The sequence below is a fragment of the Dipodomys spectabilis genome, unplaced genomic scaffold, assembly GCF_019054845.1.
Source record: "Dipodomys spectabilis isolate Male_0828 unplaced genomic scaffold, ASM1905484v1 ptg000266l, whole genome shotgun sequence".
Lineage (NCBI taxonomy): Eukaryota > Metazoa > Chordata > Mammalia > Rodentia > Heteromyidae > Dipodomys > Dipodomys spectabilis.
Window position 1 is genome coordinate 6,914,928 of NW_024870943.1, and position 23,161 is coordinate 6,938,088.

Sequence of the window (23,161 nt, forward strand, 5' to 3'; positions counted from 1 at the left end):
TATCATCTGTGGTGTTCGATTTTATTTCTGTTAGATCGATCCCTATACCCTCACACCCGTTGGTTATTTTGGTTGGTGGTTTGCTATATCTTGAGGACCTTGTCATTTTTCTTTTTCTTGGTGGGCATCTTTGGTGTTTGCCAGCCATTCCAAGTTGTGCATCCTTTTCCTTTTTTTTCCCCCCTTCCCCTCGTGTCTTACCCTAATCCACAGCCCACAGAAAACACAGACCTGATAAGTATAAATTCATCTTTTGTAGGAAATACTAGTGTACAAAACAATATCGCATCACCCAACCCAGGTGGCCCATGTTTGCCCTGCCAAAGAGGGATGTTTAGGTTTTATGCCACTGGGCCAAAGTAAAAGGCTTCAGTAGTCAAGAAATCAGCAAATGTTTCCCAAAGCTACAACTGCCAGGGTATCAGCTCCATGAGGCTGACCCCCTCTTGCACTGGGGAGTTTCATGTTCTTTACATGGGAATTGGGGTGCTAGGGGCTCAGGGAAGGATGAGGAGGGAGATGGGCACATTCCCTCAGGATGGGGAACTCCCTCCTACATTGGGGAGCAAGGGTGAGGTGGGGGGGGCAGGGGGAGCTCTGCTGCTTGGAGGGCTCAAGTCTGGATAGCAGGGAGCTCTTACTGCCCAGTGCTTGCCGACCCAGCGGCGATTACTGCCTGAGAAGGAATGAGAGGTCTGGAGTTGTGGGTGGTGAGATGTGGGTGGCCGGGAAGTGAGTGGCATGGTGTAAGGTGTCCTAAGAAGTCTTAGGACTTCTTGGGGACAGAGGTGGTGCTCAGACACATCCTCGCTACCCCCTGCCACATGAGATAAAATCACCAGCTTTGCACTGTTGTGTGCAGCAGGTTTCTCGGGGTCAGAGGTCACAGTGGAATGGCTAAGGTCGATGTCACCAGGGAGAATATACATGTGTTAAGTGACAGTGGCTTGGCTGGGAGTTCAGGGCCACTAGATCCCTGGCAGAAAGCTAAGAGATCAAAGGTGAGAGGTGAGAGGGCAAACCCACATATGCAGCCTACACATACATGGCCCGGGACACAATGAAACCTTTGCCCTGGTAGGAATCAGAGGGGCTGGGGTAGGTTAGGGCATCATAGATGGGGTTAATTTTGTCCAGGTAGTCTTCATCCTCATCATCGTCATCGTCATCTTCTAGATCTAAGGAAACCCCCTCTATAGTTGGTGGTGCTGGAGTGACCAGGATGGGGGGTGCCATGCTTGTGGCTCCTAGCAGCATGTGCCCTGATCGCTCTTCCAAGGTGGGCAGCTCATGATACCGAGGCATTTCCTGGAGAGGACGGGAAGTCTAGGTCATCTGACTATTACAGAATCCCAATCTGCCATTTGACCCCGAATCCTGAACACCCTCTCTGCATGACAGATCTCATTTTACCTGTCACCCCTCCGCCTTTGAACAGGGACAAGTACATATCAATCTATAACTCAAAACTTAGAATATGGACCTCACTTGGTCAATCCTGGATCTCACCTATAACCCTTGACCTATGACCTCTCAGTTATTTACCCATGAACCTTTGACCTCAAACTTGAATTCACCTACTTAACCTTGAGCCCTAAGTTGCATTTGAACTTAGATTTGGTTCTCAGCCTCCAAACCTGACCCCCCTGACCTCCAGGAGAGGGGAAATGACTGTTGTGTTCCAGCTCTAAGGACAGCATGTGCCCCGCACCACCAGTCCACAGTGACAAAGTAACCGTAACCTCCTGTCCTTGGCCTTTGCACCCCGCACCTCCCTCAAGGAATCCTCAACACTTCTCAATGTCCTCCTATGACCAAATACCTGTTCAGGGCCTGAGCCGCCAGCATCAAAATAAGGGGTCTTGAGTGGGCTGTGTTCAGAGGCCCCCAGGGTGAAGAGCTGGGAGGGCTGTGGCAGGAGAGGAGGACCAGGTCAGGATGCCTCCACATCGCCTCCCCCTCCCCTCCGGTCCCACCCACCAGCCACGCCCACCACAACGGAACCACACCCAAGGCAGCCCCACTTAGCCTAACAGGCCCCTCCCACCCAGTGGGCCAAGCCCCACCTCCACGCGGAAGGGTAGGTTCAGAGTTGGGCCACAGAACTCACCATCTCAGGCTCTTCTAGCTTGGCCTTGGGGGTCGGTGGCTTGTAGGACGGAGGAGCTTCCAGGCTGTGCGATTAGGAGGCACGTCAATTGGAGGCTCAGCCCTGAAAATGCCTCCTCTGCAGGAAAATGTCTGCACAAATCCTCCACAAGGAGACTCTTCCTGTCCCTGATCTGGCCCTCTCCTACCCATCATCCCTCCTCCTGTGAATCCCACCTTTTCCTGGAAGCATCCCTAATTCCTCTCAGGGATCAGAAAAGAAACTGCTAGTCACATCCTCAGGGAACTTGCTGAGCCTTCATAGTTTATTTCATTTTTGTTTTATTGGTCGTGGGACTTGAACTTAGCCTGGGTGCTGTCCCTGAGATTTTTCATTCAAGGCCAGCGCGCTACCACTTTGAGCCACAGCGCCACTTGCATTTTTCTGGTGACTTGGAGATAAGAGTCTCATTTGGACTTTCCTGCCTGGGATGGCTTTCAACCGTGATCTTCAGATTTCAGCCCTCTGAGTCAGTGAGGATGACAGGGGTGAACCACTGTTGCCCAGCTGAGCTTTACCTTATGTTATTTATTAGCCCAGCCTGGTGGGCTAATAACCTGTCATCCTAGCTATTCAGAAGGCTGAGATCTGAGGCTCATGGTTCAAAATCAACTCAGGCAGCAAAGACCTTGAGACTCTCTCCAATCTCCTTTTCTTTTCTTTTTTTTTTTTTAGGGGGGGTCCGCTTGTGGGGCCTGAACTCTGGGCCTGGGCACTGTCCCTCAGCTCTTCAGCTCAAGGCTAGCGCTCTACCACTTGAGCCACAGCGCCACTTCCGGCTTTTTTTCTTTTTGCTTATGTGGTGCTGAGGAATCGAACCCAGGGCCTCAGGCATGCAAGGCAAGCGCTCTACCACTGAGCCACCTTCCCAGCCCTTTTATTTTCATAGTGACTGAGATTTAATGTGGACCCATGGCCACTCAGAATAAAGACTACATTTCCCAGGCTCCTTTGCGGGGGGGGGGAAACAGCCATGTAACCTGATTCTGGCCAATAGGAAATGAGAAGGGGTACCAGGTAACTGGGATGTTCTTTACAGGCTAGTCCCATGTTCTCTATTCTAGTGATCACAAGTTCACAGTACAAGGCCTTGATGGCAGAGTGGACCGCCATCTTTGATTGTGAATAAAGGAGCCTCAGGAATAGGAGCTGTTCCCTTTCCCCTCTGCCCAGCACTGCCCCATCCTGCCAGCCCTTCCCCAACACCCATCACTCACTCCTCCTCCTCCTCTGCCCCCTGTAGCCTCTGCTCCTTCCGCTGCTGCCTGCAGATGAGGATGCCGGTGACAGCCACCGCGGTGGCGATGATGGCCGCAATCATCCCTCCGATGATGCCTCCTGTGGCCCCTGCACCTGCTGTGTTGGGCGTCTCTGTAAGGAGAAAGACAGTGTAAGGGTCTCTAGCCCCAAGTCACCACCCCCTGCCTTGTGCCATCCAGTCAATCCTCGCTGAGCACCAGCAAGAAGAGGTATATGAATATTTTGGGGAGTGGGGGGGTGGATGGGTGATGGGTGATGGACAGTGGGGAGCCAAATATATTCAGCGTCCACCTCCCCAGAATACACATTCATTTGCCAACAGCAAATAAAGATCAAGAGTGGAGCTGGGTGTGGTGGCACATGCTTGTAATCCCAACACTTGGGAGGCTGAGACAGGAGGTTCAGGTCAAGGCCTGCCTTGGCTCCCTGTCTTAATGACTGAATGTATAGATCGGTAGTAGAGTGTTTAGGCAGGCACCAGTGGCTCACACCTATAATCCTAGCTTACTCAAAAGGCTGAGATCGGAGGATCGAGGTTCAAAGCTGGCCTGGAACGTCATGAGAACTCTTACCTCTAATTATCCACCAAAAAGCCAGAAGTGGAATGTGGCTCAAGTAGTAGAGTGCCAGCCTTGAGCAAAAACAAAAAACAAAACAAAAACAAAAACACAAAACACTTAGGCCCCGAGTTCAAGTTCTAGTACAGGCTCACAAAAAAAATAAAAATAAAAACACAACTCAAGAGTGGGAGAAGTATTGGAGTGGACCCCCCCCAAAGATAAGAGGTGAAGGAGAAGCAAGAGCAAGCCAGGAGAGTGTCACAGGCAATGGGATTAGCCAGTGCAAAGGTCCTGGGGCATCCTCATGGTGTTTTAAAGGAGTAGGAAGATCACATCAGGGCTGGGCCAGAATGAAGGGAAAGAAGATGACTGTAAAGGAAGGAACCAGCCAGAAGGTCACCAAACAGGTGAAATGGAAGACACTCTGCCAGGCAGCAGAACCCTCATTTATGACAGGGTCCATCACAGAGGAACAGAAGGGGTTGAGGGCTCATGGCTTCTCCTTCCTGATGGGAGTAGTCCCTACAATCATTACCTAGTCAATTGTCATTTGTCTCCTAGACTAGGGAGTCTTAAGGTACTGACTGTGTACCCCGTGGCTGCCTGGGGACCAGGCACTACAAGCAGTAAAGACCCACAGGTGATAGCCACCCAGATGTCCCCAGGTGAAGATATGGCTTCGGGTGGAGGCTGTGTGGCTTCCATGCTCCAGAGCTCCAGTGTGCGTGACAGCGGGGCCCCAGCGCCCAGGCCACGCCCCCAGCATCCTAAACACGTTCTTCCTGCAGGTATCAATGGCGGGCGCCCTGGGAAGGCAGGGCCAAGCTGTCCAGCCAGGCCATTGCTGGGTCCTGTGTGGCCAGCGGGGGCCTCAGCCTTATCTGGAGAAGGTTGGCACTGAGTGAAGTCATCTTGGAGTCCTGGGGTCCAGGCTGATCCACGCAGGGGGCGATGCCTGCTGCTTCTTCTCCCAACTCTTTAGCTTTCTAGTTTTTTTTTTTGGGGGGGGGGATCCATTCCCAGGTCCCCGAGGATAAAGGGAGGCTGGGATGAGATTCTCCCAGCATCCTCAGTACCCACGCTTGACCTTCCCTCTGACCCCCAAAAAAGAAACTTGATGCCCCAAGGAAGGGTAAGGACAGCCTTTGCCTTCTCAAGATCTTCAGCAGTGGAGGGGGGGGGGGGCTAGGGGCTGGGGTCACGGTCCCCACCCTCTCCACAGGCCCTCATGGCCTTGCCATTCCACTAGGAGGACCCCTGAGGTCCAGGTTCTCAGCCCAGGGAGCTCAGATCTCTGACCAGGCTGGACCTGCACCTGTCCTGGGACACAGAAGCCCAAATGTCCCATTAGCTTTATGGAGGGGGGAGGGTCATGGCCTAATGCCCTCCCCTCTCCCCCCAGCCCCAAGGAGCCCCATTCATCTTTCCCAAGCCCCAGGACTAAGCTGTCCCTGCCCCACATGCTCTTCCCAAAAGAGGGGGGGGCATGTATTACAAGACACCCCAGAGTTCACCCCCAAGGCATTTATTAACTCCTGAGTGGCAAGAGACCAAGGGGTGGGCTGAGGCCGAAACCGCGTCTCTGAGGGGTCCTCGTAGTGGAGGAAGGAGGGGCGTACCACCATGCAGCTTCTGGGGTCCCCCATTCCCCCATGTGTCCCCAGAGCCCAAAGGAGTCTGGTGTGTGTTGCCACTGTCCCCTCTGTCCTCCACATCCAGTGGCCGGATGAACCAGTCCAACCAGTCTGGAGCCCATAGCCAGGGGGTCAGGGCGGGAGCGTGTCTGTCTGTCCATCCATCCGTGTGTCCTTGTATCACACATAGACCGCCCGGCGAGAGATGAGGGAGCCATCCAGGTGGGATTCCATGTCATCCTTGAGCACCACAGACGGAGGCAACATGAGGCCTTCCTCAGCCTTCTTCTCCTCTTCCTCCTCCTCCTCTTCCTCCTCCTCCCTGCCATCCGGCCTCCGGGGACTTGGGATGTCCGGTGTCCAGAAGACAGGGCCCCCATTTCCAAACACCTGAGTCTTAGGATCGTAGGATCCCCGGTAGCCGCCACCGCCACTGCCTCCTCCACCTCCAACTCCAGGGCTCTTCCTCCTCTTCTTCCTCCTCAGCAAGACAAAAGCCAAGGCCCCCCCAAGAAGGAGAAGTACCAGCAACGTTCCCCCCACGGCCCCCCACACCAGCGGACCCACGTCACGGGAGGAGGCCTGGGGAGTGTCTGAGAAAAGAGAGAGAAACAGAGACAGATGAAAGTCAAGAGGCTGCATCTGGGGGGAGGGTTGGGGAACTCAGGACACAGGGGTTAGTGACAGGAATTAGCGGGGTGACTGGCTGGGAAAAGAAGAGGGGGAGAAATCGGAGAAGGCATGCATGATCTCTCACTTCAGGGAGACCTTTGTACAGGTATGGAGTGGGGGGAGGGGGGGAGGGACAGGTATCCCCAAGATACAATTTTCTTTAAAAAGTAAACCTAACTGGGCGCCGGTGGCTCACGCCTGTAATCCTAGCTACTCAGGAGGCTGAGACCTGAGGATTGCAGTTTAAAGCCAGCACGGGCAGGAAAATCCATTGAGACTCTTATCTCCAATGAATCACCAGAAAACCCAAAGTGGGGCCGTGGCTCAAGTGGTAGAGTGCTCTCCTTGAGCTGAAGAGCTGAGGGATAGTGCCCAGGCCCAGAGTTCAAGCCCCACGACCACCACCACCAACAACAAAATAATAAAATAAAATAAAAATAAACCTGCTCAGGCATGGTGGTACATGGCTGTAATCTTAACTACTCAGGAGACAGAGGTAGGAGAATCCTAAGTTTGTGGAGAGGCTTGGTAATTAGAGACCTTGTCCCCAAAATGAAATGTAACAGGCTCTGAGTTCAAGTCCCCCACTGCCCCCCCTCCCAAAAAAATGAAATTAACACAAAAGGGCTGGTGGGTGTGTGGGAGGTGCTGGGTTCCATTCCCAGCACTGCAAAAGAAAATAGAAGGCCGGGTGCAGGTAGTTCATGCCTGTGATCCTAGGCCCAGATGGGAGGATCAGGGTTTGAAGTTGTGGTTCAAGTGGTAGAGCACTAACCTTGAATGGCAAAAAGCCCAGGCCCTTAGTTCAGGCCCCAGTACACAGTTAGACAGGCAGACAAGACAGGAAGCACAGGCAGAAATTGGTTCCCTCCCCCACTTCCAGTAAAGTATGTAAAATAGCTTAGTATTTGCATAAAATCTGCATATACACTCCCATAACCTTGAATCGTCAGGGGATTGCTTATAACACCAAATACAGAAGGAGGCAGCCGAGGTAGCTGGTACACCAAACTGTCTGGGGAAAATGTGGGGGTACACACTGAAGAAAGAGGCTGGGGAACAGGACAGGGAGGAGAGCTGTTAAATCTCCCAAAGTTTTCTTTGTTGTTGTTTTGTTTTGTTTTGTTTTGCCAGTCCTGGGGCTTGAACTCAGGGCCTGGGCACTGTCCCTGAGCTTTTGCTCAAGGCTAGCACTCTTAACACTTGAGCCACAGCCCCACTTTCGGCTTTTTCTGTATATGTGATACTGAGGAATCGAACCCAGGGCTTCATAAATGCTAGGCAAACACCTGTACCACTAAGCCACATTCCCAGCCCTCCCAAAGTTTTCTTCTGTATCATTCATTTTCTTCATCTTTTTTTTCATTCGTGGGGCTTGAATTTGGGAGCCTGGGTGCTGTCCCTCAGCTATCAAGGCGAGAGATCTACCACTTGAACCACAGCACCACTTCCTGTTTTCTGGTGGTTAATTGGAGATAAGAGTCTCACCGACTTTTCTGGCCCCAGCTGGCTTTGAACCTGAATCCTCAGATCTCAGCCTCCTGAGTAGCTAGGATTACAGGTGTGAGCCACCAGCACCTGGCTTCATCTTCTTTTCTTTTTTTTCAGTCATGGGCTAGAACTCAGGGCTGGGCACTGTCCCTGAGCTGTTTTGCTCAAGGCTAACATTCTTATCACTCTGAGCCACAGCACCATTTCAGGTTTTCTAGTGGTTCATTGGAGGTAAGAGTCTCACAGACTTCTGCCAGGCCTGGCTTTGAATAGCAAATCCCCTGATCCCAGCTTCCTGAACAACTAGGATTATAGGCATAAGCCCCCAGCCGCTTTTTCTTTTTCTTATTTTTCCTTTTGCTTTATCACTCAAGACAGGTGCTCTACCATTTGAACCACAGGTACACTTCTGGCTTTTTGCTAGTTAATTGGAGATCAACAAGAATCTCGCAGGCTTTCGTTCCCTGGCTAGTTTCCCACCTCAATCTATAAGATCTCAGCCTTCTGAGTAGCTGGGATTACAGGCGTGACCATCACCAAAGGGCTAATCCTGCCCAGGATGGGGCACAGACAGCTCTCTGCACAGACAGGCTCTCTACCAGAAAGCCACACCCCAGTCCTCCGCTTCTTCCTGGCTGTGCATCTTGGGCTGATCTATTCTTTTTTTTAGGGGGGAAGGGGTTAGTTCTCGATCTTGAACTCAGGTCCTGGGCGCTGTCCCTGAGCTTTTCTGCTCAAGGCGAGTGCTCCACCACTTTGAGCCAGAGTGCCACTTCCGGTTTTCTGGTGGTTCACTGGAGTCGAGTCTCACGGACTTTCCTTCCCTGGGGCTTGGCTTGAACTGCAAGTGCCCAGCTCTGATCTGTTTCTAAGTTGGGGCTCCAGGGAACTCAGGGTGTTTTGGCTCTCGGTTGCTTGGTGTGAACTTTGGGGTGCACATTGCCCCAGCTGCAGGCTGGCTGGCATTCCCGGTCCCCTCGTTACCCCATGTCCAAGCGAGGCGGGTCTGAGCCCCTCCCTTCGCAGATGGCACTGACCACAGCGTAGCCCTGAACCCCAAAGTCAGAGACATCAAAGAGCGCCATGGGGCCTTTGTGTTCCCATGCACCGAGCCCCATGCTGCTTACCTCGGAGCACGATGACCTGCTCGGCGCGCCCGGTGCCCACGGCGTTGGTAACGGTGCAGATGAAGGTGGTGTTGACCTCTCGGTCCACCGAGTGCACGAGCAGCCGGGGGCCCTGGACCACCGCTGAAGTGGGGAACATGCCCGAGACCCTGGGGGGGCCAATGAGGACCGGGATGGAGCCTCAGGGCTTACCCCTCCTCACCCAAGAAGGCCCTAAAGGCCAGCCCTCCTCCCTCAGACCCTGGGGTCCAGGACCCAGCCCTCCTCCCTCAGATTAAGGGTGCATACCCAGCAGTCTCCCTTAGACCCAGGAGTCCACGCCTCAACCTCTTCCCTCAGGTGCTGACCCAGCCTCCTCCCTCAGACTAGCGGTGCAGGCCCCACTCTTCCTCCTTTGGCCCCGGGGATCCAGGCCTGGCCTCCTCCCTCAGCCCTGGTGCGGCCCGGACTCACGTGCTCCAGTCGTAGCCCGTGGGCTCGGGGTTGCTGCGTGCGCTGCAGGTCAGGGAGGCCTCCGTGCGGCCCAGGTACCAGTTGTCATCGTACCCGGAGATGGAGACCTCGGGGGGATCTGGGGAGACGAGGGGGGGGGCCTGGCTCAGGGACAGGGACAGCGCCGGGGGGACAGGGCAGCAGAGGGCGGGCGGGGGTGTCACTGCTGATGCAGGGCGGCCTCGGGGAAGGAGGGAGGAGCGGCAGTGACGGGCAGGGGAGGTAGCCCCAGGCCTGGGCTGGGAACTCGGGCGTTTTGGGGACAGGGTGACCTGGAGCAGCGCTGGCCCAGGAGAATTCGCCAGGATCTGGGTGAGGGAGCTGGGAGGCGCCCCTGGGAACTGAGGCTGAGGGGCCTGACCCAAGCGGTAGAGCACCAATGTGGAGTGAAAAAGACGAAGGGACAGCCAGGAGCTGGTGGCTCTTCAATCCAGCTACTCAGGAGGCTGAGATCTGAGGATTGTGGTTCAAAGCCATCCTGGGCAGGAGAGACCGTGAGACTCTTATCTCCAATAAACCACCAGAAAACCGAAAGTGGCGCTGTGGCTCAAGTGGTAGAGCGCTCGCCTTGAGCTGAAGAGCTGAGGGACAGCGCCCAGGCCCAGAGTTCAAGCTCCAGGACTGGCACGCATGCGCACATGCACACGTTAGAGCACTAGGTGGATGATGGCCCTGGCAGATGGGACCCCAGTGTCTAACAGGTGGCAGTTACCGGGGCCTGGGGGAGATGGAGGGCGGCGCCCCACACGGGGTCTAACAGGTGGCAGTTACCGGGGCCTGGGGGAGATGGAGGGCGGCGCCCCACACTCACAGCGCACAGCCAGCGTGACGGGCAGCAGCACCGGCTTGTCAAAGCTCTCGTGCTCCACTCTGCACGTGATCTTCGCGCCATCCGTCCGCCCCGAGGGCACCAGGGTATAGCGGCTGGTGACGGTGACGGTGCCCGTGTAGGGCCCCGGTGCCTGGCTGTCTCTGGCCTCCCCACCCTCCAGGGTGGAGATCCAGCTGATCTGGGCAGGAGGGCGGCCGCCCGTGGCCACGCACCTGGCCACGGGCATGGGCTCCAGGCTGAGGGTGACCTCCTGGGCTTCGGCGTGATTCTCAGGCTGAGCTGGGAAAGGGGGAAAAAGGGGGCACGTCATTCCTGCCTAAGCATCCCATGGGCCCCACTGTAGGCCTGCAGGAATCCCCAAGTCTTTTTTTGTTGTTGTTGTTGGTCATGGGACTTGAACCCTGTCCCTGACCTTTTGCACTCAAGGCGAGCAACTCTACCACTTGGAGCCACAGCATCACTTCCGGTTTCTTTCCAGTTAGTGGTGCATTGGAGATGAGGCTCATGGACTTTCCTGGCTGGCCTGGCCTCAAACCATGATCCTCCGATCTCAGCCTCCTGAGTCGCTAGGACCATAGGTGTGAGTCACCAGCCCCTACCTCCAACTCCCCAAGACAGACGTGTGGCAACTCTGTTTCCTCTGTGTCAAGCTACATGAACAAAGTCTCAGCCCTGGGGATTGGTGTATGATCAAAGAAAGCAAAGAAATCCACACAGGTGACCAGCACACACTATGTCCTACTGGGTGTGGATTATCTTACGATGTTGCCTGTTGTGCTGTTTGGAAACATCAGATGGGAGCTGGGAGCCTGTGGCTCACGCCTGTAATCCTCGCTACTCAGGAGGCTGAGATCTGAGGATCTCGGTTCAAAGCCACCCCAGGCAGAAAAGTCCATGAAACTCTTTTATCTCTAGTGAACCACCAGAAAACCAGAAGTGGTGCTGTGGCTCAAGTTGTAGAGTGCTTGCCTTGAGCTGAAGAGCTCAGGGACAGTACCCAGGCTCAGAGTTCAAGCCCCATGACCAAAAAAAAAAAAAAGAAAGAAAAAGAAATGTCAGATGGGGGACACAGCACTGCCCTCCTGTAATCCCAGTCTCTCGGGAGGCGGGGGTAGATGGATCACTAACTCAACGCCAATCAGTAGAAAGCAGAACCCTAAGAAACAAGATACAAAACTAAGAGTGCTGCAGGCACTTCAAGTGGTAGAAGGAGCGTAGCAGAGCGAGGTAGCCCTGGGGTGAACCCTCAGAACTACTGAACAAACAAACAGAGCCGGACGGAAAGTCCGGCTTTCATATAGCTACAATCAATCTGTGCACGTTCCCAGATTGAGATAAAAGGAATGGAAGTAAGAAGGGTACCAGGGACTCCCGCCAGTAATCCCAGCTACTCAGGAGGCTGAGATCTGAGGATCTTGGTTTGAAGCCAGCTTGGGCAGGAAAGTCCATGAGACTCTGATTTCCAAGGACCCAGCAAAAATCCAGAAGTGGAGCTGTGGCTCAAGTAGTAGAGCATTAACCTTTTTTTGTTGTTGTTGTTGTTGTTGTTTTGGCCAGTCCTGGGCACTGTCCCTGAATTTTTCTTCTCAAGGCTGGCACTCTACCACTTGAGCCACAGCATCACTTCTGGCCTTTTCTGTTTATTTGGTACTCAGGAATGGAACTCAGAGCTTCATGCATGCTAGACAAGTACTCTACCACTAAGCCACATTCCCAGCCCCCAGTGTATTAGCTTTGAGTAAAGAAGCTCAGGGACAGTGTCCAGGTCCTGAGTTCAAGCCCCAGGGCTGGCATAAAAACAAACAAGCCAAAAGAGTCTTATACCTGTAATCCTAGCTACTCAAGTAATCAGAGGATTATGGTTCAAAGCCAGCTGGGGCAGGACAGTCCAGAAGACTCTGATCTCCAGTGAACCAGCCAAAAGCCAGAAGTATGGGCTGGGAAGGTGGCTCAGTGGTAGAGTGCTTGCCTTGCATGCATGAGGCCCTGGGTTCCATTCCTCAGCACCACATAAACAGAAAAAGCAGGAAGTAGCGCTGTGGCTCAAGTGGTAGAGTGCTAGCCTTGAGCTGAAGAGCTGAGGGACAGCACCCAGGCCCAGAGTTCAGGCCCCATGACCAACAACAACAACAACAAAGAATCTCATAGAAGCTGGGTGCTGGTGGCTCATGCCTTCAATCCTAGCTACTCAGGATGCTGAGATCCGAGGATCCCAGTTCAAAGCTAGCCTGGGTAGGCAAGTTTGTGAGATTCTTAACTCTCTCCCTGAGCTTCTCTGTGGTCAAGGTGAAGCGCTGTACTACTTGAGCCACGGTGTCACTTCCAGCTTTTCCTGAGGAGTTCATTGGAGATCAGAGTCTCACAGACTTCCCTGCCTGGGTTGACTTCAAACCGCGATCCTCAGCTCTCAGCCTCCTGAGTAGCTGCTTCGATGATTATTTCCCAAACGCTGCAAACCCACACAGCCCACAGTGCGCTTATAACTATTTCCCAATCCCCTTGCAGTCAAGACAAGCAATGTGTGTGTGTGTGTGGGGGGGGGCGCCTTGGAGCACCCCGATCCGACCCTCCCCAGCCTGCTCACCTATGACCCGGAGCCAGGTGACGCCCCGGCGGGTGCCGTTGGGGAAGGTGGCAAACTCGCAGGTATAATTGCCCTCGTCCTCCACCTTCAGCTCCTGGATGACCAGCGTGGCGTCGCGCAGGTCTGACTGCGCATCGTCTCCCGCCCTGACAAAGGACAGGCGGTCCTTGGTGGACTGGGGGTTGGGGAAGTGGACGCCGTAGGAGGGGTGGAAGGCGGCCACCGCGGAGTTGAGGAGCTGCCAGGTGACCTGTGTGATGCGGACGCCGGGGCTGTGTGAAAGCAGGTGGCAGGGCAGCTCCACCGTGCCGCCCAGGAGACCCCGCACCTCGGGCAGTACCTGGACCTGGACATCTTGGGCTCCTGGGGGAGACAGAGGAGAGGGGGTCAGCTGGGGAAGGGATCCGGGGCCTCCAGGGCCATCCTCCTACCCAATGGACCTGACCTAGAGAACTAGGAAGAAACACACCCCGGCTCGGTGTTAAAGATGGGGTCTCTCGCCAGGTGCCAGTGGCTCACACCTGTCATCCTAGCTACTCAGGAGGTTGAGATCTGAGGGTGGCAGTTCAAAGCTAGCCTGGACAGGAAAAATCTGTGAGACTCTTTATGTCCAATAAACCACCAGAAAACCAGAAGTGGTGCTGTGGCTCAAGTGGTAGAGCGCTTGCCTTGCATGCCTGAGGCCCTGGGTTCGATTCCTCAGCACCACATAAGCAAAAAGAAAAAAGCCAGAAGTGGCGCTGTGGCTCAAGTGGTAGAGCACTAGCCTTGAGCTGAAGAGCTGAGGGACAGCGCCCAGACCCAGAGTTCAAGCCCCACAATTGACCAAAAACAAAAAGATGGGGGGGTCTCTCAGTAAGTAGAGTAGGTTCTCAATCTTCCCTGTCTCAGCCTCCTGATGGCTGGGATTACAGTTATGCGTTACTATACTTGTCCCCCTTTTCAAGTTCAAGCACGGGGACTTCACCTCAGGACCTTGCTGCTGTCGCTCAGCTTTTTCATTAAAGGCTGTTTAACCGCTCGCTCCACGCCTCCACTTAAGGGTTTTTGCTGGTTAACTGGAGATGAGTCAGTCTCATCTTGTAGTCTATGAATATTCTTTTTTTTTTTTTTTTGTCGGTCGTGGGGCTTGAACTCTGGGCCTGGGCGCTGTCCCTCAGCTCTTCAGCTCAAGGCGAGCGCTCTACCACTTGAGCTACAGCGCCACTTCCGGTTTTCTGGTGGTTTATTGGAGATAAGAGTCTCACAGACTTTCCTGCCCGGGCTGGCTTTGAACCGCGATCCTCAGATCTCAGCCTCCTGAGTAGCTAGGATTACAGGCGTGAGCCACCAGCGCCCGGCTATCTATGAATATTCTTGTGCTTGTTATAATTTTTTTTTTTTGGTGTGTGTGTGTATGTGCCTATCCTGGGGCTTGAACTCAGGGCCTAGGCACTATCACTGAGCTCTTATGCTCAAAGCTGGGGCAGTACCACTTGAGTCACAGCTCTGCCTCTGACTTGTCTTTGGAGTGGTTAATGTTTTAACCACTCAGGGCCTCAGACGTGCTAGATTGGTGCTGTAAGCACTTGAGCCTCATCCCAGTCGCTTTGTTGTTTTTTGTTTTTGTCAGTCATGGGGCTTGAACTCAGGGCCTGGGCGCTGTCTCTGAGCTTTTTCATTTTAGGCTAGTGCTCTAGCATTTTGAGCCATACTTCCACTCTTGGTTTTCCAGTGTTAACTGGAGATAAGAGTCTCACAGACAGCCGGGCGCTGGTGGCTCACGCCTGTAATCCTAGCTACTCAGGAGGCTGAGATCTGAGGATCACGGTTCAAAGCCAGCCCGGGCAGGAGAAACCATGAGACTCCTATCTCCAATAAGCCACCAGAAAACCGGAAGTGGCGCTGTAGCTCAAGCGGTAGAGCGCTCGCCTTGAGCTGAAGAGCTGAGGGACAGCGCCCAGGCCCAGAGTTCAAGCCCCACGACCGACCAAAAAAAAAAAAAAGTCTCACAGACTTGGGGCTGGAAGGTGGCTCAGGGGTAGAGCACTTGCCTTGCATGCATGAGGCCCTGGGTTCAATTCCTCAGCACCACATAAGCAGAAAAAAAAAAAGCCAGAAGTGGCACTGTGGCTCAAATGGTAGAGTGCTAGCCTTGAGCTGAAGAGCTGAGGGACAACGCCCAGGCCCCAAGTTCAGGCCCATGACCAGACCCCACCCCCAAAAAAAGTCTCACAGACTTTCCTTCCCCAGGCTAACAGGCTCCTGAGTAGTTAGGATTGTAGATGTGAGCCACCAGCACCTGGCCCAGTTGTGTTTTTGTTTGTTTTGTTGGTTGTGGGGCTTGAACTCTGGGCCTGAGAACTGCCACTCAGCTCTTCAGCTCCAGGCTAGTGCTCTACTACTTGAGCCACAGCTCCACTTCTGGTTTTCTAGTGGTTTATTGGAGATAAGAGTCTCACAGACTTTCCTGCCTGGCAGGCTTTAGACCATGATCCTCAGATCTCAGCCTCCTAAGTAGCTAGGATGACAGGCGGGAGCTACCCATGTGTGGTTTTTTGGTTTTTTTTTTTGGTGGTGTGTGTGTGTGTGTATGTGTTTTTTTTGGAATGGAACCCAGGGCCTCATGCATGCAAGGCAAGCACTCTACCACTGAGCCACCTTCTCAGCCCATGGGTTGGCTTTTTTTAAAGTTTGTTTTGCAAACAAGAGTTGCCTGATTTTGCCCAGACACCAATTCTCCTACCTCTGCTTCCTGAGGAACTGGGATTATAGATGGGTACCATCATTTCCCAACAAGTGTTTGAGAGAGGGTCTTAAGACTTTTTGCTTGGCCTGGCCTCACTGAGACATGATCCCATTGTGTCACTAAGACATGATCCCACTGTCTACCCAATACCTGGGATTCTAGGCATGAGCCACCATGCCTGGCCTGGATATGAATTTGTTGTTGGTGTTGTTGTTCATGGGGCTTGAGCTCTGGGCCTGGGCACTGTCCCTGAGCTCTTTATCTCAAAGTGAGTGCTCTACCACTTGAGCCTTTCAGCACCATTCTGGGTTTCTGGTGGTTAACTGGAGATAAGAGTCTCACGGACTTTCCTGCCCGGGCTGGCTTTGAACCGTGATACTCAGATCTCAGCCTCCTGAGTAGCTAGGATGACAGGTGTGAGCTACTGGCGCCTGGCTTATATATGATTTTTTTTTTTTTTGGGTCCGGTCATGGGGCCTGAACTCTGGGCCTGGGCGCTGTCCCTCAGCTCTTCAGCTCAAGGCTAGCACTCTACCACTTGAGCCACAGCGCCACTTCCGGCTTTTTTCTTTTTGCTTATATGGTGCTGAGGAATTGAACCCAGGGCCTCATGCATGCAAGGCAAGCGCTCTACCATTGAGCCACCTTCCCAGCCCCTTGTATATGAATTTTTGTGTGAACCTAATTTGTTCATTTCTCAGCCTACCATCTGTCTTCTTGTTTTCGGTGTGTGTGTGTGTGTGTGTGTGTGTGTGTGTGTGTGTGTGTGTGTTATTGTTCACAGTGCTAGGGGTCAGAGGACCTTGGGCATGCTGGGTAAGAACTATCACAAAGGCATACCCTAGCCTGGCTTTCTCCCTGTACAGACCAGGGATTCAGAATGTGCGTGTTTGAATCCTCCCCCTGTCTGAGCTGGTGACTTAACATCTCTGTGCCTCAGTTTCTCAGCTGCAAATGACAATAATGATTAGTGCTTGTTTCTCTGGTGTGTGTTACTTAAAGCCTGGAGAGCATGTAGGCCACCGGAAACTCAAGGTAAGAGCTAGTTACAAAAAACACCTTCTCCTGGCACTTCAACCCAGGGTAGCGTGGGGACAAGGGTTCTTAGCCCATCTTAAGGGACAGGGAACACCCCAGCCACACACAGAATCTGGTTGGAGCTGCAGCTTGGGGACTGGGGTGGGGGGAGGGGTAAAGGAGAGGGGATACCAGCCCAGCACCCCAGAGGAAAGGCCATCCTGTTGAGCAAGACAAGCAGGCCCCACAGGCCAAATACCCCAGGCTTTGGCTCTTCTAAGGAAGTAAAACATAAAAGACAGACATGTGACCGGGCACCAGCGCTCACTCACGCCTGTAATCCTAGGGACTGAGGAGGCTGAGATCTGAGGATCACAGTTCAAAGCTAGCCTAGGTAGGAATATCCATGAAATTATTATCTCTGATTAACTACCCAAAAAAGCTAGATGCAAAACTGCAACTCAAGTGGTAGCTCACTAGTCTAGAGCAAAAAAGCTCAGGGAGCCACACACTGGTGGCTTATGCCTGTAATCCTAGCTACTCAGAAGGTTGAGATCTGAGGATCGCAGTTCAAAGCCAACCTGGGCAGGAAACTTTGTGAGACTCATCTCCAATGAACCACCAGAAAACCAGAAGTGGCGCTGTGGCTCGAGTGGCAGGGCGTTAGCCTTGAGCTGAGCTGAGGGACAGCGCCCAGGTCTAGAGTTCAAGCCCCACGACCGACAAAAAAAAAAAAAAGCTCAGGGACAGGACCCAGGCCATGGGTTCAAGCCCCAGGACGGGTGTGTCTGTGGGTGTGCGTGGGCACACGCATGCGCACACATACACGGATTTATGCATGTATACGCACACACATACATGGAGAGAACATTTGTTCCTATGGGATTATAGAATGGAAGAAGTGAGCCGGTGCCAATGGCTCACACTTGTAATCCTAGCTACCCAGGAGGCTGAGATCTGAGGACTGAGGACTGAGGCCAGCCTTGGCGCATAGTTTGTGAGACTTTTATTTCCAATTAACCCGGAAAAATGCAGGAAATAGAGGTGTGGCTGGAATGGTAGAGCACTCAAGCCCTGAGTTCAAGCCCTAATGCAGGCACGCAGAAACACACACACACACCACACCCCCCACACACCCACAAGCATGCACGCACTCACGCCATCTATGAGACCCAAGGTGGTCCACCTGCCAGCCCAGATCAATCCACCATCACCACCCCTGCATTCCCAGGGAGCCACCTTCCACCTGGCGGATTCTAGGCTCACACACAGCCAGAGGTAAACTACATTGTTGGGCTTTTCTCCTGCCCCAGGGCCTTTGCTTGGGCTGTTCACTCTTTTCCTCACCTCCCCTAGGGCCTTTTGGCTACATTCCCTGACCACTGGGTCCATAAGGACACTCTGTGGCTTTCTTTTCACTAATTAAGCTCAGAGTCACTAGGAGTGGGGCAGATCCTGTCTGTCTTCCCCACCTGACAGGAGCCCTAAGGGGCAAGAGATCCTTGTTCCTTCCGCTGGAGGCTGTCTCCTGAGACAGAGCTCCACAGGCTCCCTACCCTTCCACCTGCTGAATGAATGAATGAGATCAAGCTGGAGAGTCAAAAGCTCACTAGATCGCACGGGCCGAGGCTGCATTTAGCGTTTTTCTCTGCCAGCCCTGGGCGGCTATGGCCCTATAACCTCAGGGAGGAACAGGGTGAAGCTGGTGCTCTAGAAAGCTGCCTGATAAGCCAGGAGCTGGGGGTTCTAGTGGCTCACCCCTGTAATCCCAGCCAACTCAGGTTGGCTCAGATCTGAGGATCACAGTTCAAAGTCAGCCCAGGTAGGAACATCTGTAAGGCTTCCATGAACCACCAAAAAGCCCAAAGTGGAGCTGTGGCTCAAGTGGTAGAGCACTAGCCTTGAGCAAAAGAAGCTTAGGGACAGTGCCAAGCCCTGAGTTCAAATCCTAGGACTGGAAGAAAGGGGGGTGGGGAGGGAAAGGGAGAGGGAGGGGGGAGAGGGAGAAGGGGAGAGAGAATGAGAGAGAGGGGAAGAAAAGAAAGCAAAGCAAAGCAATCTGAGGACAGAGTTGGGGCTCTGGATTGGAACTTTCTGGAATGGGAGTGTGGGACTGGGAACAGGGAAACAGGGAGAGAGAGAGGGGCGGGCAGGCTATGGCAGGAGGTGATGTGGCTGAGGGCGTGATCACCTGCAGGTCAGGTGGAGGCCGGGAAAGAACAGAAGATGGACCCTGTTGTCCAGCACAGGGTGGCCAGGCGGTGGCTGTGGCCGTGACCTTGGCGGGGATACAGTGTGTGCCTGCTCAGGCTGCTGGTGATGGCTTTATGGAGAGATCAGCCAGGTCCCCAAACACACTTCCTCTGTCCCTGTGGACTGGCCGTCCGGCTTCCTGTAGGGCCTAGGGTCCGCAGAGGCCCAGGGAAGACATCAGTGAACTGGGACATGGAGGCCAGAACTGCAGGAGAACGACCAGGACAGACAGGAGGCTTGGGGAGAGCAAAGGGGCTCTGGAGGAGGAGGCTGAAGCCAGGAGACCTGGGTCTGGGAGCCTCTGTGGACTATAAAAACCTGGTGACCCCATTCTCTGAGCAGGGCGGGGCAGGACTGGAGGTCTCGGAAGGTGGAAGTGGTTGGAGCTCAGGCCCCAGCTGCCGCCTCAGCCACAGGGTTAATTAATTAATTACATTAATCACGGGGCCCACCCCCACAGTGGAAACCCAGAGCAGGTGGGGGGGCAGGGCTGTCTGGCCTGGAGTCTCCAAGGCCTTAAGGAGGTCCCCTCCCCCACACCCCCCTGCAGTGGCCTGAGGCAGGGCTCTTCCCCCTACATCCGGTCCCAGGGAATTCACACCTTCGTGTCCTCTCTCAAACATCTTTTCTAGAAACATCTCCCTGATTTGGGTTCCAAGTCGGGTTATTCCTGAGGGGGGGGGGTGTTAGGGCTCCTCCCTCCCCTCTCTCTCCCCTCCCCTTATTTATTTGCTTATTGTTCATTTTCATGCCAGCCCCAGGGCTCAAACTCAGTCCCTCACGCTCTTCACTCTGCTCAAAGCTGGAGCGCTACCGCTTGAGCCGTGGCTCCGCTTCCTGCTTTTTGGTGGTTCATTGGAGAGAAGAGGCTCGTGGACTTTCTTGCCCCTGGCTGGCCTTGAACTGTGATCCTCAGATCTCAGCCTCCTGAGTGGCTAGGATGATAGGCTTGACCCCCCTCCCCCCAGTCACCAGGTTCAATCCACCCACTTAAAGCATCCAGTTTAACATCTTCCAGTTCATTCGGGGTTGTGCATCTGTCCTCACAGTTTTAGAACATTCTTGGTAGCCACGGAGATGCCCACATTCCTGACTCCTCTCTCTCAGCCATAGCCCTAGCCCCTTTAGTTTCTTCTTTGTCTTTGAGACAAGGTCTCACTAACTTTGCCTGGGCTGGCTTTGAACTCTAGATCCTCCAGCCTGAGCCTCCTAAGTGAGCCGGGATTACAGGTGGGTGCTACTATGACCGGCTTTCCGAGTCCTTGCCTTCTTTTTAACTATACATCTGAAGTTTCCAGGGCGTGGGGTCTCCCAGGGCCTTCAATCTTCTCTGTGGGAAGATTCCCAAGGGGGGGGGGGTAGGGAGGGGGGGCTCTGATCACCCCACGATGTCTGGTAATGAGACTCTGTGTGTCTCTGCAGCTCCAGTCTCTCCTTGTATCTGCAACACTTTCTCCACGCAGCCATCTCGGGTCCCCTGTCCTCCTCCCCCCTCTCTGCTCCATTTCTCAACAGCGCTGGGACATTAAAAATGTAACAAGAGTCCCAGGCAGAGGCGGGGGAGCTGGGGCTCCTGTGAAACTCCCTGTCCCTCCCCACGGCACCCACAGCCTGCTGGGGCCCTGAACCCTGGGTCACATCCCCCACACTCTCCCTAAGCTTTGGGGTCTTTGGGGCTCCCCCATTTTTCACCCCCAAGCCTCTCAGCTCCTCTCCTTTGGCTGTCCTGGCCTTTATTCTGGTAATCTCCCCCCCCCCACACACACTCTGTCCCTCTCTGGTCTTTCTACCCATCCCCAGGGGACAGTCTCCCCCCCCCCATGTCTCTTTTCTGCCCCCCACCCCATCCTTGGGTCTGATTCTGACATTCCCCTCCCCCTCCTGGCTTCGAGCCCCATTCCTGTATTTCTATCCTGTCTGTGGACCCCTCCCTCTCTCCCCGTCTCCCTGAACCCCTGCCCCCCCAAAACCCCCCTACATACACATCCTCCTCTGCTCAGTCCCCCTTCCCTAACAAGAAGAGACAGCCAGGCCTGGAGTCCCCTCTCCTCCCCTCCCCCACTGCCGCCTGGCTGACAGGGAGGAGCAGAGCACAGAAAAAGCCAGAGAGGAAGATGGGGAAGTGGGGGGGGGGGACTCTCTCTGCGGGCTCAGGCAGAGGTCCAGGTGGTGCACCCCCATTCCCAGAGAAGGGCACATGTGGGGGGGGCAGGCAGAGAGAGACAGAGGAAGACACAGAGAGGAGACAGAGAGAGACAGAAAGACACAGCCAGACAGACGGAGCAGAGGCAGAAGGTGGAAGGTTGGGAAAGTGAAAGCCCCTTCTCATCTTTCTGAAGACATCAAGGAACATCCCCCAGGGACAGGATTTAAAGGTCCCCTTGTTCCCACAGGGAAGGGACTGTCCTCAGTTTTACAGAAGGAAATAAGTGTCACAAGCACCTGCTCAGCCAACAGCCCAGAAGTGCTGACTGGGCGCTCTCTGTGCTGGCTTTGGAGGCCGTGGGGCCCTGGCAAAGGCGGCTGGTTCTCTTTAAGCGGCCGTCTCCTCATCTGCACAAATCAAGACTTGCTTCCTTGGGGGGGGGGGGGGAAGGCGGAAGAGAATCTGGAACCTTCCACGAACACCTACCCCAAGTAAAAGCTTCCCTCTATTCCAAGACTCTCAGCCCAGGGATGGCGGGGTTTTGATCCCCCCCCCCCGCTCCCCCCCCCCCCCCCCCCCCCGCTTTTCCCTACCCAGCTATCATAGGAGGGAGAGGCCCAGAGGTAGAAGAAGCAGTTCACAAGTCAGAAACCCCGACATCAGAGGGCAAATGTCCACTGGCCAGTGGAGGGACAGCAGCCCCCCCACTCCACAGTCCCCCGGAGCCCCCCTTTTCCGTCCCAGCCATTGGGCGACACCAGGATTCCAGAGTTTCGAGCTGGGAGCGCGCTGGGCCAGGCCACCTGCGAGGGGCGGGGCCGCGCGCTACACCTGTTTCCTCCCCGCCCCGCCCCCGCCCTGGCCGGGGCAGGAGCCCCTCCCCCCGGGAGGGGGGGTGGAGAGGGGACGCCGGGATTAGCCAGGCAGGGTTCCAAACCCGTCCCCCCCCACATACACCCCCCGAAGAGGCTGGGAGGACAAAGGCGGGACCCGAGGAAAGATAAGGCTCCCGAAACCGACCTGGAGAGAGGAGCCCGCAGCCCGGCGCGGCCACCCCGCCCCTCCCCGCCCTCCCCTCCCGGGCTGGGCGAAAGCGATACCCGGAAAACTTCCCCTGGGAAGTCTCCCCGGAGAGGGGGGCTCCCCGATAGGCACAACCGATCGCCAACCCCCCCCCCCCACTTCCAGCTTCCAGACAGAGGGCTAGGGTATGGGGGGCGGTCCTGGCTTCCATCAGTAGGCCGGAGGACGGGGTCGCCATGGCCACCTGAGGATCTGAGTCTCAGATCTTCACGGCCCACCGTCCAATCGGAGCCTCCTGACCCCGTTTCCACCTTTAGGACCCCAGGATCAGACAGGGCACCCTGCTCACAATTAAACCGACACCCCACAAATGTGAACCCCCCCAATTCTACCCAGACCACCCCCAGAGGCTGGGGTAGGAGTTGGCCTCAGGCCCTTCTTCCCCACCCCCCAGGGCCCCCAAAGTCCGAGCTTCCCGCCCCTACTCCAGGGGAACCCCAGTGAATGGCCCCCCCAAATCTTACCGGGGCCTCAGACGTCCCAAGCCCTTCAAGACGGAAAAATTAAGGGGGGTGGGGGATCACATTCCCCACATTCCTGAGGGGGGGCGGCGGAGACGGAAACCCAGCTTCCCGGTCGGCGCAGGGTGGGGAGGGGGTGCGCGGCCTCCGACGGACCTCGGATTTAACCCCTTCGGCGCGGGGATCGGAGGAAGCCGGGGTAGGATGGGCAGGTGGGGTTAGGAGGGGGGGGTCGGGGGCTCGGATGGAAAAGGAGTAGGGCTGGCCTGGAAGTGGGCGCAAGGGGCATGGGGGAAAAGATGCCCAGGCTTCCGCCCCCTCGGAAGGAAAAGGGAAAGGAAGGGCATCCGCGGCCTCGCACCTGTTTCCCGGAGCAGCAGCAGCAGTAACGACCTCAACAGCAGCGTCGGCGGCGACAGTCTGGACGGCGGGAGGACTGCGGCCCGGGCCATGGAGGGCCCGGGAGGGGTCTGGGCCCGGGCGGGGGCCTGCGGGCCACTATGCGTGCACCGATCGGCTGGGAGGGCCAGCAGGTGTCTGCAGAATCCGGCTCCAGCCCGGTTCCCGCCCCGCACGGCGCTCCCAGCTCGGTTCTCCGGGCTCCAGCTTCGCGCGCCCGGCTCTCAGGATCCGCGCCCCCAGCCCCGGGGTTAGTTGTGGCGATCCGTACTC

General features: G+C 55.1%; 1 protein-coding gene across 2 annotated transcripts; it reads right to left on the bottom strand.

The window, feature by feature from the left end:
* Positions 1 to 232: 232 nt before the first annotated feature.
* On the bottom strand, positions 233 to 23,161 carry Nectin2 (nectin cell adhesion molecule 2). Of its 2 annotated transcripts, XM_042700413.1 has the most exons (9): positions 22,851 to 23,161; positions 12,802 to 13,164; positions 10,197 to 10,496; positions 9,347 to 9,464; positions 8,894 to 9,042; positions 3,367 to 3,520; positions 2,111 to 2,174; positions 1,823 to 1,909; positions 233 to 1,308 (listed from the first exon to the last, which is right to left on the bottom strand). In XM_042700413.1, exons 1-9 carry the CDS (start codon positions 22,939 to 22,941, stop codon positions 1,036 to 1,038), a joined length of 1,599 nt encoding a protein of 532 aa, XP_042556347.1. In that variant the 5' UTR covers positions 22,942 to 23,161; the 3' UTR covers positions 233 to 1,035. The 2 variants fall into 2 exon arrangements, with proteins under 2 accessions (XP_042556347.1, XP_042556348.1); XM_042700414.1 differs by lacking the exons at positions 233 to 1,308; positions 1,823 to 1,909; positions 2,111 to 2,174; positions 3,367 to 3,520 and adding an exon at positions 5,497 to 6,196.